This window comes from Falco rusticolus, chromosome 5, assembly GCF_015220075.1.
Source record: "Falco rusticolus isolate bFalRus1 chromosome 5, bFalRus1.pri, whole genome shotgun sequence".
Taxonomy (NCBI): Eukaryota; Metazoa; Chordata; class Aves; order Falconiformes; family Falconidae; genus Falco; species Falco rusticolus.
In genome coordinates this window covers 56,283,449-56,300,831 of record NC_051191.1, presented here as the reverse complement: position 1 = coordinate 56,300,831, position 17,383 = coordinate 56,283,449, and the positions used below count along the sequence as shown (strand labels likewise).

At 46.1% G+C, this 17,383-nt stretch overlaps 1 protein-coding gene across 6 annotated transcripts in view; it reads left to right on the top strand.

The window, feature by feature from the left end:
- The window catches only part of SGSM3 (small G protein signaling modulator 3), a 30,686-nt gene that overhangs the window by 3,051 nt on the left and 10,252 nt on the right, over positions 1-17,383 (top strand). For 4 of the 6 annotated variants that reach the window (XM_037389289.1, XM_037389290.1, XM_037389293.1 and 1 more), the window contains 10 exons: positions 7,421-7,501; positions 8,789-8,874; positions 10,070-10,136; positions 11,534-11,739; positions 11,893-12,000; positions 12,951-13,094; positions 13,480-13,675; positions 13,879-14,024; positions 14,973-15,200; positions 16,151-16,205. In XM_037389289.1, coding sequence (XP_037245186.1) covers positions 7,495-7,501; positions 8,789-8,874; positions 10,070-10,136; positions 11,534-11,739; positions 11,893-12,000; positions 12,951-13,094; positions 13,480-13,675; positions 13,879-14,024; positions 14,973-15,200; positions 16,151-16,205 — 1,243 coding nt within the window. In that variant the 5' untranslated portion in view covers positions 7,421-7,494. Of the gene's footprint in view, positions 1-4,368; positions 4,481-4,520; positions 5,513-7,420; positions 7,502-8,788; positions 8,875-10,069; positions 10,137-11,533; positions 11,740-11,892; positions 12,001-12,950; positions 13,095-13,479; positions 13,676-13,878; positions 14,025-14,972; positions 15,201-16,150; positions 16,206-17,383 lie in introns of those variants that run through there. The other 2 variants (XM_037389291.1, XM_037389295.1) reach the window with 2 other exon arrangements.

Genomic DNA, 17,383 nt, shown 5'->3' with positions numbered 1-17,383 from the left:
AGGGAAGAGGAGGACGTTGTCCTGTCACATTTGTTTTGTCTCTGAGGAAGTTTCAGCTTTTTTTAAACTGGAGTGCAACAAGTTATAGTGGTACAAGAGCAATTCTGTTTCTGGCTTAAGAAAAAAATAATGCTATGAGAAATGAAAACACGGTTGTTTTATGAGATAGGAGAAGATAGCATGTTGGTATTAATATGGCTACATGACCTGTTGTCACTGCCCATTCAGTACATAATTTCTTGGCTGGAAAGTACTGATGATTCAGAGGTGAGAGAAAATGTCCATAACCCAACAGGCCTTTTGTTCTGGTGGCAAAAATCTTCCTGAGCCCCAGAAACAGGAAATGTTGGTGGGAGGTTGTCTTGTTTTGTTATAGATGTACGCTTTGCTTTTTTTCTCAGAGTTATCTGTGCCTGTAAATTTCTGCAGGAGCAAGATCAAGTAGTCTAATACGACATGCTAGAAAAGAGCTTTGCAAACAGTCCTGAGTGGTGATCTGGGTGTTACTAGCCTCTTCAGATAATTGAGTTCTGGGAAGACAGAGCCCTGAAGGGAAAAAAAAAAAAAATCTTGAGTGCTGTGATACATCCTTTCCTTAAAAAGCTGTTTTCTGGAGCCAAGTGAAATGAGGAGACCTGCTTAGAGTCCTGATAGGTGAATCTGACCTTTTTTTTTTTTTTTTTTAAACTAATACTAGAGCAAATAGTAATACAACAGAGCTACAGGAGTGACCTGAATCTAGCCTTTCTTGCGCCTCACCAAGAGAATAGCAAACCCTGACAGCTAAACCTCTGCAAATCCGTCAGAGGCAGTATCAAGAATCTTCAGGCAGTTGTTTCTTTGTCACTGGGAACGGCAGGATGAGACCAACTTTTACCTGGGGTTGAGCCTACAGGGCTGGCTCTGGAGGTGATGAAGAGAGCTTTGGATGTTACTGCTTGTCACTACTTGGGGTGGGAGTGTCATATAAAAGACTTTGTAATATCTGTCTTGAAATAACTGTCAATGTCTTTCAACCTTTCTTTGATTCGTATAACCGTGCATCTCTAACAGAATTATTTTCTTTCAAACTTCTGCATAGCAAATTAAACTGTTCAGTTGCCATTACCTTCCACAGACATCTTATAAATAGTTTGCAGACTTGCAGAAGTTCACAGAACAGAAGGTAAAAACCACTTCTGGACAGTTTGGGGGAAAATGAGGTTCTGCAGAGTTCTGCAGAAGTGCCCTGGTGCTTATTTGGGTGTAAGTGCCCATTTATTGTGCAGAAATTGACTCTCGTGGAAGAGATTTTTGAGGCCCTCTTAGGTGCTAATCAGAAATCTTTGAGTTATATTTGTGTAGCAGTGTTTAATGTGGAATCACCTTTACCCTAAGCCTTGAAGACTAGGGTGACTGCAGATCTGCCTTTTGGCACGCATGCATTTTCTTCCCTCTGTGTTGGAAGCAAGGAGAATTCTGCTGTGCCGTGAGAGTGGACACCTTGCTAGTTTGTATCCTGGCCTTTTTTTCCAACCTTATTCAATGCAGATAAAACAAACAACTGTTGTTCCAGTGCTCGGTCTATTGTAATGTTCCTGTGTGAGATGGGAGGAGCACACTATATTTCCATTGCATATCCTCTCACCACTCAAATAATGGGAGCACCGGGAAAGGGAGAATTCCTCCTCTGACCCCAAGGGTCTTCGCAAACAAGAGGTTCTCCCCAGCAATGCAGTTCATGCTTAGCAGGCACCAGGTGTCTGCTGTGTAAGGATAGGCACCCTCTGCTTTCCAGGGCTAAAAAGTGTAGTGGCTTATGTTAGCAACACAGCAGAGCCATAAGTAAGTTTGGTTCTGGTTTGTTGTGGGTTTTGGGTTGTTTTTTTTTTCATGAGCCATATGGGAGAAGCCTTTTTTATCTCTGGATTTTAGAAGTAAGAGCTTCAGCCTTTTCAAACTGTCCCCTGCATAAAGGATCAGCATTCTGCTTTGGAGCCAGATAAATAAAAGACAGTTTTGCTCTGAAAAGAATATATGTTAGTATGTAGGATATCTGCATTTTGTATCAGCAGGTGTTGTGTAGATGGTTGTGGGTTTTTTTTAAGGGTAAGCTTGACACGTTGAACTACAATCAGGAAGTCCATCTGTGGTCTGTCTGTCCAATGCGTAAGCAGTAGGAAGCAGGATTCTGCTTTTTCACATCCTTATTTTCAAAATGGAGATGAAATGGCTACAAACGTGGAAGTTGCTTGTTGCATTCCTTTTGTATAAACTGAAAAATGGTTCAGCGCCTTCAGCTCCAGTAGGGCGCTCTCTGTCAGTACACCAGGCAGACTTGCTGGACACTGATCAGTGCAGAGAGCAGGTCTGTTGCATAAAAGTACCTTTTAGTTACATTTCTGCACGGAATTACATTTCCAGCGTGACCAGGAGTCTACAAGGTGCTTTATGGCAGGAAGCACAGAGTTCCAGTTTAGTTTTTGTTGTCTCTGTTAGGTGTCCCTCTAACAGTGCCCCGAGGCAGTTGGGAGGAGGCGCTCTGCCCCACCACACTCGTGCAGTCAGTATGTGATCCCAGTCGGTGACTGGACAGCGCTGGAGTCCTGAGCGATGCCTCTGCGGTGAAGTGATGTAACACTGTCAGCAGCTTGCTATCCTTCCTGCCTGCCCACCCGGCTCTGCAAGGCTGTTGCAACCTTCACTTTTGCTGCTTTCCAGGTCTCGTGTCCCCCTTTCTAGGCCTGCCATAGGCTTTTATTTCATCTCTGATTGACTTTATCTGCTATGAGAAAGTGGGCTGAGGGCAGTTAAAGTCACCCAACTTTTCATTCCAAGCCCTGCAGTAGAAATCAAGCATGGAGGCTAGCTCAGCACCTGCCTCCTGCATCTGTAGTGTGTGGCTCAACACCCGAGGCGGTGTGAGGCTGGCTGTGGTTTGTAAGCCTTAAGCAGATGGTTCCTGGAATGACCCAGATTCACCAGCACCATATCGACTCCTTAATCAGAAGTTTGTGTGTGTCGGTGTCTGTGCAGCGTTCTGCATCACTTTAAAAGCCAGGGTGTGAGTGGCAGAAATTACCTGCATCTTGTCTGCCCCTTGGTCAGGTGTGTGGCTGTGCTTTTTTCACTTACCTACTTGTTTGTGAAGCTGGAGTTTTCTTCTGACTGTATATGTGCAAAGCAAATATTGACTTGTGGGACTAATGGCATTTGCAGCACCAGGATATGCCTTTGCCTGACCTGAGGGAGAAACTCGCAATGTGGGGAGAGTGGAAGGGAAAGGGAGGGCTTCCTGCCGAGAGCTCCCCTTGTGCATTTCATTGAGCAAGTCTGGATTTTAATTAGGGAAACAAGCTTTCCAGGTGTGAGAGGACAGAAATCAACTGCCTGATGCAGCACAGGGTCTTCTTTTTGTCTGATTTCTGAGAGAGGGAGAAGATCTACACGGGATTTTAAAAGCTGAGCTGGAAGAGCCTTCTAGAACTACACCTAAGCGTGTGGCCTCCTGATGGGTACTGTGGCTTTGCAATTGCTTTTCTCTCTTCCAAGACATTTTTAAAAATAAATAAATGAAGGAAGAGAATAGAGAGCAGTGGAAACTAGCTGACAGTCCAGAGGAGGCAGTGGGATTTACTGCCTGCAGTGTTGCTTCATGTTCAAATTAAGCTTAATGGAAAGCAGAGTCTTTCCCTATGTTGGCTTACTGTCAGAGGAAGCTTTGTATATGCTGTTCATATGACAGTGGATGAAAATAGAAAGATTTGTTCTGTTTGTTCTGGTCCTTCTGACAATGTTTGGTGATGGCTGCTGCACAGTTACTAGTTGTAATATTTTCAGCATACAAAAACATTGCTTTGTAAAAATGTTTGTCTTCTGCACAGTCTGTCTGATAGAGGTACGTTGCTTTTTGACAGCTTTTTGGTGGACGCTCTTTGTTGTTATTGTTGCTAAAACCTGGGAAGGAGTTTCTGTCCCAAAAATAAAAGATCCTACTGAAAGGCTTCCGATAGCATCATTTCATGTCTAGCACATCCAGGCAGTACCACAGCAGGCTTAAGTGGAGATCACGTGGCAAAAGAGGCCAAGCAAGTAAAACATAGGCAGCAGGAGATTGTTATCTGGTGTTTGCAAGAAGCCAGGTAATTGAAACCTCTCATCACAGCTGTGTGGAAGAGCAGTATGTCCAGAGGAGGCTTGACAGTGCCAAGTGGAAGTAAATTTGCAGGTCTCCTTTGCAAACGTCGATTTAGAAAAGACACCTACACTGGGAAAGAAATCAATCTGACATAATCCTGCACAGTGTGTATTTACAAGTCCAACAAAGGTGTTGCAGCTGGAGCGCTTCAGATAGCTGTACCTGATGCTGACTGCATTCTTCCCTTGCAGCCTTCTTTTTCAGGCACACCCCTGTCATTGTAGCCGTCTTCTAGCAGGCTGGAATCAATGGTGGTGTGATTTGTTTTAGCCTGAACTCAAAAAGTAAAGCTGTAAATAATAGGTACCAGTTACATTTTAACAAAAACTGTTTCCAAAGTGTGAATACTACCTTGTTGTGTGACCAAAATTGCTTGATGTAGGAAACTTAACTTGCCTTTAAACATAGAAGATGCTTCTTAATGGATGGGTGAAAGCTGGTTTTTAGAAGTCAGAGAGTTTGGGAATTGCCATTAATACCTGTTGGATCTAATGTGATTTTTCCTTTGTATCCCTTACTGTTGCTGGTTTTCAGAAGTGTGTACTGGGTAAATAACACAGTTAAGTGCGCTGCAGCCATTTCATGCATGCAATTTCACAGGCTTCATGGGAGCCCCTTTCGTTACTTGCTGTCTCCTGGCTAGGAGAGTCTGAGAGTTGCTTTAGGTTTATATCCCTGATTCAAAGGAGAGGACTTACTATATCAATCCCATATGCCAGATATCCTCCTCCTGGTTTGCTCTGGGTGGTGCCTGGCTGTGTCGGAGAACCTTCCTCCAAGTTCCTGTGATGCTTTACTGGAGGCAGAGTAGGAGGGGACAGAAAGCAGGATGACGAAGACCTACATGGCTGGTGCAGCAGCCTCAGCACCTTCTGGTGGAGCACCTGGCTCTGTGGGCAGTCCCCAGCGCTCCACCTCCTTGTGCTGCAGCTGGAGCCTTCTTGTGGTGCGGTTCACTCCCCACCCTGCCCTTCCGCGCACCGTGTGCCCGCAGCAAGGCGAGCCTCTTTGGGCCCATCCCAGATGAGTGCTTGCAGGAACGTTTCTATAGGAACCAGGGGCAGGAAAAACCTGCCCACCAAGTTCAGTGCTCATTAGTCTGGGACATGAGGGCAGGCTGCAGGCAGGGAAGTGATCTCCAGCAAGGCGGAGGCCAGCATGTGATGATGTGGACAAGGAAAGGTGTTCCCCTCTACTACACCTGTTCTAGGAGGTGGAAGGACTTGTAGCCTCGGCACTCTCCTGCCCTGCTGCCTGAGCACCGTGGTTAATTCCCGTCTTACGGGGTGTTTTCTCACCTACGTGCCCAACGCTGGCCTGGCTCCTCCATAGCAGGTTGGTTCAGTAGTGATTGTGCATGCAGTGACGGTTAATAATGGCTGAGGGCGATCCCTACTTGCAAGCTTGTGGTACTGAGGATGGATTCAGAGCAGAGGCAATGAGAAGAAGCATGGCAGACATACCACATGGCTGAAACAGTGATTGCATTGCTAATAAAAGTCATTGGAAACGGGGTTAACTGGGCTGGGAGAAGGCAGGGGAGGAGGAGCTATTGCAGGCTCAGGAACAGAGCAGCTGTGGTTGCAGGGCAGTGATAAGCCTGGGAAAAAAAAGCATCAAAATGCATTCAGTGATGTAGAAAGGGGAATAAGTATTGTCAGGAGATTTACCTGCTTGGTGTGCGTGCTGTGTGCATTCCCATGTAAAGTGAGTGTGCAGGTGCTCATTTTGTAATTCTTGTTACATCTTCAGTTACTAAGGGAAGAGTTGGTGTTCAGAGAACAAGTGAGGCTAGTGATGGGAAGAGTAGAAAACATTTACAGAACTCGTGGGTAAGCAGCTGGCCATTTTGTGGAGAACTTTACTTCTGAGAAACAAAAGCTGGACATTTGTTTGTTTTTCTTTTTGCCCTGAGAGTTGGTGTCAGAAGATCAGAGTGCCTGTTCATCCATGCCAGCCTTTTACTTGCAGAGAACCCATAAAGCCTATGAAATCGCATGCATGAAATGGCTACAGCAGACTTAAAACTTCTGGAAACAAGCAACTGTAAGGGATAAAATCTGGGAGGAAGAAGCCTTATCATTTGTGTTCTCAGACACAGATGCTTTTTATGCTTTTGCAGTGTTTTACAGCTGCTTATCTTGGAGTGCTGTAGCAAGCCACTGCCAGGCTCCGAGTGCTCACTGGAAAGCTCACTGAAATGCAAAGGCAATATAACCTTGTACTACTGAGCACTACAAACAGCTTGGACAGGGCCTGCTGGGTGAATCCCTGGGGTTCCTTCTTTTAGTGCTGTGCAGTCATAAGTAGCTGTACTGGAAAGGGGAAGCTGGAAAACCCATCCCAGACATGCAAATGTTAGTTTCTCCCAGGTTCTTTCCCAAGTGCGAGTGACTGATATATCCCAGCACTGGCTTTGTCTGCGTGGTGGAGGTGGCTCTTGATGTCTCCCACATATGGAGTTGTAAGGTTGATCTTAACGTTCAAAAATCTCTCCCGGTGATTACCGAACTATTCCATTGTTGTCCTGGAAAACCCTTATAAAAATCTGCTGTGAACTGGTATCAGGAAAGTAAGGAGGGGAGCTATGTGGGCTGTTTCATCATCTGAGCTTGATCGCCTGGTTTAGTTTAGAGGAGCCTGGCTCATTGCAGAGGTACTCGATAGCGTGTTGTCCGCATCCTAGCACAATTCATTACAGAAAATCCTTGTCAGAAGCTTTCCCAACTCCTTTCAGGGAGCTGTATTCCACAGCCTAATACGCTTTACTCCTATGGTTTGTGATGCTACTTCTAAAATCTCTTTCAGGCTTTCTGCATCTGATGATACCCCCATTAAACTCTTTTTACTATGCCAGTCCCTTCTCCATGGGCAGTGTATTCAGAGAATGATGATGTATGTTGTGGGGGTTTTTAGTATTCATGATTAAATACAGGTCTTACAATATATGATGGAAAAGGTGATGAAAGTTGACTTGGTTTTTGACATCCTTTCAATCAGCACTGCAGTTAATGTCAGTAGGAATTTGGTAAATGACAGTGTGCTCTTTCTAGCTGATGGGTAGGTATGAAACCATCAGGAAATTCCAGTCTCTGGAATTTAATTTTCCTGTGGGGGAACGTAAATACTAAGGGATTTAATTTTCCTCTGGCGAACTTGAGGGGTCTGTCTGTCCCCCACCATGTTCTTAGATAGTAATTGAGTTCTCTCATCACATTTTTATTTTTTTTTCATTTATGACAGGATAGTGACCTCACACCTCTGAGAACAGCGTTTCTGGACCTGCTGACAGCCTCTGCTACTTGCCCTTTAGCACAATGTCAGGTGAGCAGACAAAAATGGACACAGTATTTTCTGGGTTTGGTTGCTTGTTCTTTGTTCAGCTGCAACTTAGTAAAAGAAAGTTACTGGTTCCAAGAGCTATTCTTTATGTTAACAGAGGGTCTGTTCAAACTGAGGTAAAGAAAATCTCCCTGCTCTTTGTGATCCAGCTTCCTTTTCACTGAGGGTGAGCTCAGTTCCTTTTTTTACCTTGTGCTGAAGCCTGAAGAAGCTGCTTCAGCCATTGAACTCAGAGGAAGAAGGAGGCTGAAATGTAGTCTTCCGTCCCAGTTTTTCGTAAAATTTGCTTGGTTCTGTTCTCCCAAGATTTGCCCCGAAGTAATTGGCTTACTTTATGATCATGAGAGATTTTTGCTAGAAAATGGTAGCTCTAGGGCAGGCGAAATCCTGAAGAATTACTGGAGTTCAGCTGTGGACCACTGAGATAAAAACTTTACTAAAACTAGGTCTCCTCCTTCTTTCAGAGCCCAACTCTCCCACTCCCTATTTCTCTCTAAACATTCCATCCTGGTCTGGCTGGTTATTTCAGGGCATATAACCCTGAGGGAGACTATATGTCAAAGCCAAATAAGCCTTTCTCTTGGTGATGTGCACAGTGGAAGACCTGGGGCATGCTTACCTGCTGAAATTGCAAAACTTGATGTCTGCTTTTATTCTAAGGGAAGCTGTTCAGTGGGACACTGCCTGAAACTGGAAAGGCGCTTATCCTGAACACAAAAGATAAAGATGATAGGCATAGTTTCTTTGCTGCAGCTCTCTATACATGGCTTGGCAATATCCCAGCCCTTCTGGAGCACAGGGAGCAGTTGAGCATCTTGCTGAGGGCTCTGATTTCCCATTTTGGTGCCTGGTTGACTAAGGTTCAAGGAACTCTGGAGTGCTTCTGGTGCTGGGGTCAGTGCCTCTGTAAGAGGCATTTACTCCTCCATAATATTTTTTTTTTCGCCGGTAATGATTCCCCTGGCTTGGCACTGATTGCACAGCTTTTCCAAGCAGAAGAAAGAGCATACGATGCCATGGACCTATTCTCTTCCCTAAAAAGTCCCTTTCTTAGAACTCCGTTTGGCCTTTTTGCTGCTTTTGTAAGGGACAAAACCATCTGAAATTGCTTGCTTGGTGAAGTGGGAGCTCTCTCAGTGTCTACAGTAGCAGTAGTGACAAACTTCTGGGTTAGTCCTTCCCTTGCTGGAACAGTCTGTATTGAGTGTGTGTCTTCCAAGGGAGTCTTTCCAGGTTTTCAATGCTATATGTTGATCTCTTTCTGTTTAGGCCATCACACTCCCTCTGCTGGGGGTCCCTTCTCAGCACTCACTCCCAGTATTTGGCCTCAGGAGATCCTGGCAAAATACACACAGGTACAGTGTCGGGCAGGGAGGGGGTGTTCCCTTTACTTCTGTGCAGAGCCAGAGACCCTGGTGATTTCTGGTGGTCTCTGAAAGCCACAGGGAAAAGGAGGGAGAAGGTGCACTTGCCCTCCCGTGTTTGGTTATGAATGCTTGTTTGCTACTTCAACTTTGTGTGTTTTGCGGCTGCATCCTGGGTCTTGCAAGAGGATCTTGCAGAGCACAAAGAAACTTGTGTGAATTATTGCCCTGTTGTTTTGCAAGTATTGCTGCACTGTAAAAATGTTGACATCCTTGGGGAGTCTCTGTCATCATCAGGCTACTGTGGATGGCTTGTGCATGGCAGGAAATGCTAGCCTCAAGACTTGTCACCAGGTGGGCAGAGCAGGAAGGAAGGAAGCAGCCATGGAATTTCATAATTTACCCACAGTGTTTGCTGAAGGTAGTTAAGCCCAGTGAAGCAGATGAAGTTTATTGTGGAGCTATGCTAGAAGCACGCTTCTTGGGTGCTGCCTGGGTGCAATGCTTGTGAGAGACCCCCACAGGAGAGACAGGTGGGCTTGCAGGACAGGGGAGGTAGCTGTAGGTTTTCACTCCTTAAAAAGCCCTTTGTAACCTCCAGTGTGTACCCTGCAACCACAAGCATAGATGAGGAAAGTTGAGGTTTGGGTCATGGACCTTAATTTCCTTTCACCTGTAATTTGGGCTTGCTTCACAGGTGAAAATCCCAGGTTTGTCTGCTGCTTTCAGAGAAAATCTGAAAGCAACAGACAGGAGATGGAGCAATGCAGGGAGCTGAATTTGCAGTGTGTGTGCAGAGGTAACAGAAGACTGCTGTGTGTTAGAGATGCGGACAGTAGAGACCACTTTAGCTGGTGTGTGGGCCAGTTCTTCAGTCCATGAGGAGGGCTGTGTGTCCCTCCAGGTGCGAAATTCTGTCTTGGTATGATGTTGTGCTCAAGCCCTGCTGGAAAAAGGATGTGAAGGCAGAGCTTCACAACTCCCATGAAGTCAAAACGGGAACGGCATGCAACACCTCCTCAGCTGGGAATTGTGGTGGGAGTCATTGAAAGCAAAAGGGCAAGGAGTCTAGTTGTGTAGAAGGCACAGTGTGGATAGAGGTGGCGTGGGGCAATATCCACATCTCTGTTCAGTTTTTAGTGCTAAATTGGTGAAAGTGTGTGTTTTCCTTCCTCACATCTCCCAGAAAGAAGATTGCATCGAGCAGCCAGAGTTCCACTATGATGAATTTGGTTTCCGAGTTGATAAGGAAGGTAAAGCCAGACCTATCCCTCCCCCTTCCATTGTGTCCTGTGCCCAGCCCTTCCAATGCTTTCGAGTACGGCAGGGTGATTTTTGCAGTCATTCTGTGCTAGATCTCATCTACCCACCTGTTGTCATCTTTCTGTATCCTACCATTGTAATCCAGTGTATTAGACATGCTGGCCTCATGGGAGTCTGGAGCATAGATTAGTAGCAGAATCATTTCCATCCCCTTATGCTTGTGCCATGGGTAAGAGAGAAAAGTTAAGAGCAAGTTATTATTTCCCTTAGCAGCTGTATGCTGGGGAAGGGCAACCTTCCCAGTTCGCAGCGGGGTCTGTTGTGTTCAGTAAGCGCTGATAGCTGGCACAGTGACATGTGCTGTCTGTTGAAAAAGTCACGGCCGAGGTGAGCGGCAGCAGTATGTGTTCTACCCATCCCTGCAGCTTGGCAAAGCGTAGGATGAACTGAAGGGGCAGAGCCCCTATCCTAGTTTTTCTGCAAGATACAGAGGCAGGCGACCAAACAGAAGGAGATGTGGAGAGCTATTGCAGCTGGGCATTGAACTACAACTGTCTGCCTTTGCAAAGAGGAAGAGAAAGGCGTGCAGGATGTAGGTATTGCTTTATGAGAGGATGTTTCCAGGGCTCAGGCCATACAGTGCAAGGGCAGAAGTTGTTTGCGTGTGTACCCTGAGGCACCTTGAGTCATAGAGGATCCTCTTTGAAGCAATTACCCGGAGATGAGAACAGGACACAGCAATTTTCTTAAGCCAGAACATTTGATAGACTTGTGCATTATAAAATCAGCAGAAGATTTAGACTGCATTGTTGGGATGTGTTACGTGATGAAGGACAGGGTGCCTTACGTCAAACCTGTACTTGTGCTAAAGCGTCTATTTTAGAAGCCAGCCTCAGGATAAGATGCTCTCTCATTGAGCATTTGGAAGTGTCCTTTTTAAAGCTTTTTTGGTGGTGAAATATCCCCAAAGTTAACATTTCGCACCTCATTACTTGCATGAGAATATAGCTTCTGCTTGCCACCTCGGAGGCTCACTATGCTTTTGTCAGCCTGATTTACAGATCCTTACAAAACCCAGCAGGATGACTGCTGCCAGGGTCTTGTTTAATTCCAGCCACGCTCTGCTCTAAATCCTGAGTAGGTAGAGACTAGAAGCCTGCTGACAGCTTCTTAGTTCTCAAGGCTCCAGTGCCTTTTGCTTACGACCATAAAATTTGGTGCATGGAGAAGACAATTAGAAACCAAGCTTTGCTTTTCCATGCTCTGGCTGGAGGATGTGAATGTTTTTAATGTGCTTTCTTCAGATGGCCATCTTACTCCGCACCCTGCCCTATGTTCGTTCCCTCTTATTTGTCTCCATTTCTTTCCCTTCCCTTTGCTGAGGCAGACAGTGCTGAGCCAAACTCCAGCAGACATCGTCCTCCACTGACAGAGGAGCCACAGCAGAGGCTCAAGTGGCAGGCTCATCTGGAATTCACCCACAACCATGACGTGGGTGACCTCACCTGGGACAAAATTGAGGTCACCCTACCGCATTCGGACAAGCTGCGCTCCCTGGTGCTAGCCGGCATCCCACATAGCATGAGGCCACAGGTGAGAGTGTTGCCTGTTCTGGGCAGGCTCACCTGCCTGGAGTAAGAGACAGTGGAGCAAAACTGCTTGCTCTTGGTTGAGAGCGTGTCAGATTATGGCTTTCTGTGGCTGTCTTAGTGACTCTTCCTGTCTCTGTTCACCCTGCTCCCCCAGCTGTGGATGCGCCTGTCAGGAGCCTTGCAGAAGAAGAGGAATTCAGAGATGTCATATCGGGATATTGTGAGAAACAGCTCTAACGATGAAACTATTGCAGCCAAACAGGTAGGAGATACTGCATGGTGCTGACTGGGCACAAAGGAGTGCGGAGAAGGGCAAGATTTTCTGTGTGAGAAGGAAAGAGTGTCTGGTTGAGAGGACATATGTGGTTAAATCCTGCTGAAGCTTAAGCCTGTCGGGCATATTTCTCTTTTGTTTTGTTGGAATAGCAGCTGTGTGCCTCCCCTCCTTCTTAGAACAGCATGAAGGGGGTCTGGGCCATGCTACCTGCAGGCTAGAAAACAGTGCTGCAGTTGCATTTCAGCAAACATCCTGATAGTCACTGAGAGAAGTGAAGGGTGAAAGGCTGACAGGTGCACCTCTGTTGAGGTAGTGGCAGCTGCTTCCAGGGACTGTCTTTGTTCCCCCAAGCACAAAGTCTCTGAACACCGACAAGACTGTTAGAGAGTGTTTGCCCTCTTCCTTTGACCTCTCATTTTGTGGGAGGAGGCAAAGGCAAAAGAAACTGAGCTCTGCACATGCACACCTCTCACCAAGAAGCTAGGTACAAAAGGGTTGGAAGGAGGAACAACACTGCCCGAGGGAGATCTGTGGGCTGTTCACCCCCAAGTCCCCTGTCACAGATGTGGCCAGGTTGTTGGTTTCTCTCTGGAATAGGTTTGTTGGGAAGCCTTGCTCGAAATCCAAGCAGATGAAATTCCCAACTAGTATGCTTACTATTCTCAGCAGTGAAACTAGTGACTGAGTTTAGACAAGTATTTCTTGGGAGTCATCAATTCAGTGTCTGCACGGGCATTTTCCCACGTCAGTGAAAGCCGTTAAACTGATCCCAGGTATCTGGACAGGGCCACCTTCCTTGGTGCTTAAGGACTTACGGATGGGTGTGGGAAAGCAGAGTTCTCTGAAGCAAGGGGCCATGGGGAAGTGCAGACAGCAGAAGGCCGTTGTTCAGATGCTGCAAGCTGACTCTGTCCTTGTTTATGGCTGTCTGGCAGATTGAAAAGGACTTGCTACGCACAATGCCCAGCAATGCCTGCTTCTCCAACGTGAACAGTATCGGGGTGCCACGGCTACGGAGGATACTACGGGGACTTGCCTGGCTCTACCCAGAGATTGGATATTGCCAGGGCACTGGCATGGTAACCTTCTTTCAGAGTGTCTTTGTGGTAGGGATCATTTTTTCTGGGGTCACTGCTGGGGCAAATGATTTGAGACAGTGCTGCCAGATGTTATGGCTTCCAGATGAGCTGAAGGGAAATCCCTTCCATGTAGAATATCTTTCCTAGGGAAGGGAGAGCAGGATAGTACCATGCCTCCAAAGATTTGGAAGAATTCAGTCTGTCTGTTGGGGAGGGGCAGGCATTACACTGCGGAGAAATCCCTTCAGTGAGGCTGCAGGAGAACTGCTGCAGAGGAAGGAAGGTGTTGGTCACCTAGATATTGGTCCATATGTCCACAAGAAGAAGTGGGGCGAGAGATCTGGTCCTTTCAGGACTTGCAGGTCTTCTTTCTTAAAAATCCTAGGTGGCTGCCTCTCTGCTGCTCTTCTTAGAGGAGGAAGATGCCTTCTGGATGATGTGCGCTATCATCGAGGAACTGGTTCCTGCCTCCTACTTCAGCACCACTCTGATGGGTGTGCAGACAGACCAGCGTGTCCTGCGACAGCTTATTGTGCAGTACTTGCCCCGCCTGGACAAGCTGCTGCAGGAGCATGACATTGGTAAAAATGTGCCCTAGAAACCATAACTTTTCTTGCCAGGGGGACGTGCAGACAAATTTTTGTTCTTGTGTCATAAAGGGAGAGCAGCAGGGCCCTAGAGGCAATGCATGGTCATCTTTAAGCTGGGAGGACAGCACTTAGGAGTCCAACTTCACTGGCTGGCTAACTTCTGTTGTGTTTCTTTTCCATGTCTTTATTCACAGAGCTCTCCTTGATCACCTTGCACTGGTTCCTCACCTCTTTTGCTAGTGTTGTCCACATCAAGCTGCTGCTGCGTATTTGGGACCTTTTCTTCTACCAGGGCTCTCTGGTACTGTTCCAGCTCACTTTGGGCATGCTCAGCATGAAGGTAGTTCCCACCTCCTCTTCTTCCTCTGTAGTACTTTGGTGTTCACTTCTGAATTTTAGGGACAAGAAGGTTTTGTATCCACTTTCTGTATGTGGTTTGGGAGTGTGTTAGGGAAGACAGCTTCCTGCTGCCTTCAGGACTGGAGGCTGTGAAAAACTTCCAAGGCACTTCACAGAAATCGGGGAATGCTATTGCCTTTTCCCCTGTGTACCTCATTTGTTCCCTCGTAGTTAAACTCTTTAATTAAATCAGCTGCCCCCCTCTGCTCAGTCTAGATCCCAAATTGAGGTGTCCGTCTTACCTAAACCAAGATGCCTCTTGGTTTTGCAGAGTCTGAGCAGAGATATAAAACCAATGTCTGTGATCATCTAGGAAGCTTTTGATGGCACTGTTGAACACTCAGAGATTTGTGTTGTCCTGACTACATTTGATTTGGATGGCTTACATTTAACCGTTTGATCTTTCCCTTTTTATGTGAAAAATAATTTTGTGCTTCAGCTTACTGCATGAAGGGCAAGGGTGAGCCTGCTGGGAGTAACAGGAAGGTAGAGCACAGCTTGACGTGGCTGGCACTCTATAGCGTGTGAGACTGAGCAGCTTCCATTCTTTTATCCCCAGCAAGATTCCTGCTGTGCCAGTTCTAGTGGTGGGTGCAGAATAGCTTTGGTTTTGTCTTTCCTTGGTGATTTGATTCCATTTCAACAATGAATGCTGTAATTCAAAAATACACCAGCTAGAATTCTGGGGGGCGGTCTCAGTGCGGCAGAGCAGTAAAAGATGCTGTTCCCCACCCAAAGTTAGCTTGGACTTTTTCTGCCGAAGTTTTTTATGGAATTGTGTAGTTGTGCCTGCCCAGGCTGTACACTGAATGTAAAATTGCATCTAGCAGCCCCCAAAGCATAGCTGTCATGCTCACTGTTCTCTGTGGCAAAATGACTGTTGTTGCAGGAGGATGAGCTAATCCAGTCTGAGAACTCTGCCTCAATCTTCAACACGCTTTCAGACATCCCAAGTCAGATTGAAGATGCGGATGTGTTGCTGCAGGAGGCCATGCGTGTGGCTGGCTCGCTGACAGATGTGGCGGTGGAGACCCAGCGTCGCAAACACTTGGCCTACCTCATTGCTGACCAAGGGCAGCTGCTCAACTCCAGCACCACTGTCAACAATTTATCCAAAGTGAGTGCACAGGGTTCCATTCGCCTCTGCTGCTCCATTGTTACCGTTCCCTTATGTATCCCCTCCCAACTGCTGTTTGTGAGCAGGAGGCCTTCCTCCCTGGGAGGATTTTGGCTCCATGATAACTGTCGTCCAGTGGAGGAAAAGTATTGGGAAGTTGGAGGAAGGTCTGTACGAATGAAATGCTGCCAGATCTGTCCTGGCTGATAAATGCCCAGGTGAAAGGGATGTTGACGTTGATTGTAATTACCATTAATGAGAGTTATGATGAAATCTGATGCATTTCATTAAGGAAACTAAAAGAAACAACATATGCTTTTGGCAGAATCAGGTTGGAGCACACAGCAGAATAGTAATGGATTAAGCCCAGTTCCTAAGAAACTGGTACACTAAAATAACTCTGGAAGGTAAAGTCAGAAAAGAGCAGCAGCCTTTGAGAAGCTGAATAAAAAATGCACCTTTGTTAGATCTTGGAGTGCAGTCTGCTGTTGCAGCTGTAGTAGCTCCTGTTTGCCAGGCCTGTGTGGAAGATGTATTCTTGATGCTCGTCTGTGTGCTAATCACAAGACACTCCTGCTATTCTAAAATGTAATAGGCATCCACTTAGAAATTTATATATAATTGCATGTGGAACTGCTTTTGGCAACAAGCAGAATTAGAACTAAAATTATTCACTCGAATCATGGTTGAGTCTTGAATTTCAATTATGCTTTCGTAATAACTGAGCTATAAATAACCTGTTGCACATGGAGCAGATCAAGCAGTAGAGCTGATTCATTGCGTTAGAACTAGGACAGCCCCTGTCTAAAACTGACAGTTCACTCGCCCCTTCCAGTGGTAGCTGTCAGGATCCCTTGCCCAGAGTTGACCAGTGTGGAGGGTTGCTTTATTTCATTTCTGAAATCTGTCCTAATGTGTGCACTTCGTTCCCTCTCTTTCCTCTCCCTCAGATTGTGCGACGCAGGACTCAGCGCAGGAAATCTGGCATCACCTCTCTGCTTTTCGGTAAGGACAATCCTGTGCCTTTCAGGTGGTGGTGATGGATATAGCAGCCTAGGAAGGAGGGGAGTGAGCAAAGCAGGGAAGCACTGGGACAGAGGAAGAAGGGAGAACAGAGCCAGAACTGAAGGATGACAGGGGAAAAGTGCAGTTTTCTTCTTGCTTGCTGAAGTAGTCTGAGCTCAGAAAGTAAATTTAGGTTAGGTGGCTAGTCCCTGAATGGTGACCAACGGTGAGCTGCAGCTCAGCCCAGCTGTAATGTCCTTCTTGCACTGAATGACAGGTCAAATGCATTTTCTGGCAGACTGTCTGCAGTCCACAGGCTGGATGTTGTACTCTCCTGATCTTACTCTGCTCAGTTCAGGAGCATCTCTGATGATCTGAAACAGGACAGGATGATCCAGGTGTCACCCATGAAAATTTATAAATGCAAACATCACTGATGTTCCCTCTTACTTACTCTGAGTTCAATGTTGTGAACACTTTTGAGCCTTAATTTTCCTCACTTACAAGCTAATCCAGAGTATGTTCGGAAAGCTCACGGCCAGAATAAGCTTCGCGTGGGTTTAACAGTAACTTGCTACTTTGACTCCATGATAGCCCTTTCTGTTGTAAGCCTCACTGTCATCACCTTCCTTGCAACTGGTTAGCTTTCTTGAAGTTGCCACATCTCACCACAGAAATTGTTTTTCCGGAGGAAGACAACATACTGAATTTACAGGGTTCAAATAGTGTTTCTGTTGTGGTTGAAGCAGCCTGAATAAATCTAAAGCGGGGTTTTACTGGTCTTTTCAGAGAAGAGCTTTCCTGATGTTCACCTGGAAGCTGATACGTTCACAGGCTTGCTACAAGCACATATAGCATTACCTATAAAAGTTATGGTAGAAGATCAGTGAAACTGTAAAGTCAAGCATGCAGAAGCGAAGAAGTGGCAGGAAGGTTACTTGTGCAATCTAGACTCAGACCTCATGTATGTAATACTACCATAAAATCAATACAGACTGGACCAGCAGGGAACTTAGCTGCAAAATGCATCTTTCTTGTGTCTCAAATAGTCTCTTTGACCAAGTTGATTAGTTTTACGAAGGTGTATAGTGAGTTATACTCACACAAAATGATAAAGTTCAAGCTTCAGAATGTATTAATAAGTAGAACTGAGATGATTGATAGTGTTTGCTCATTTT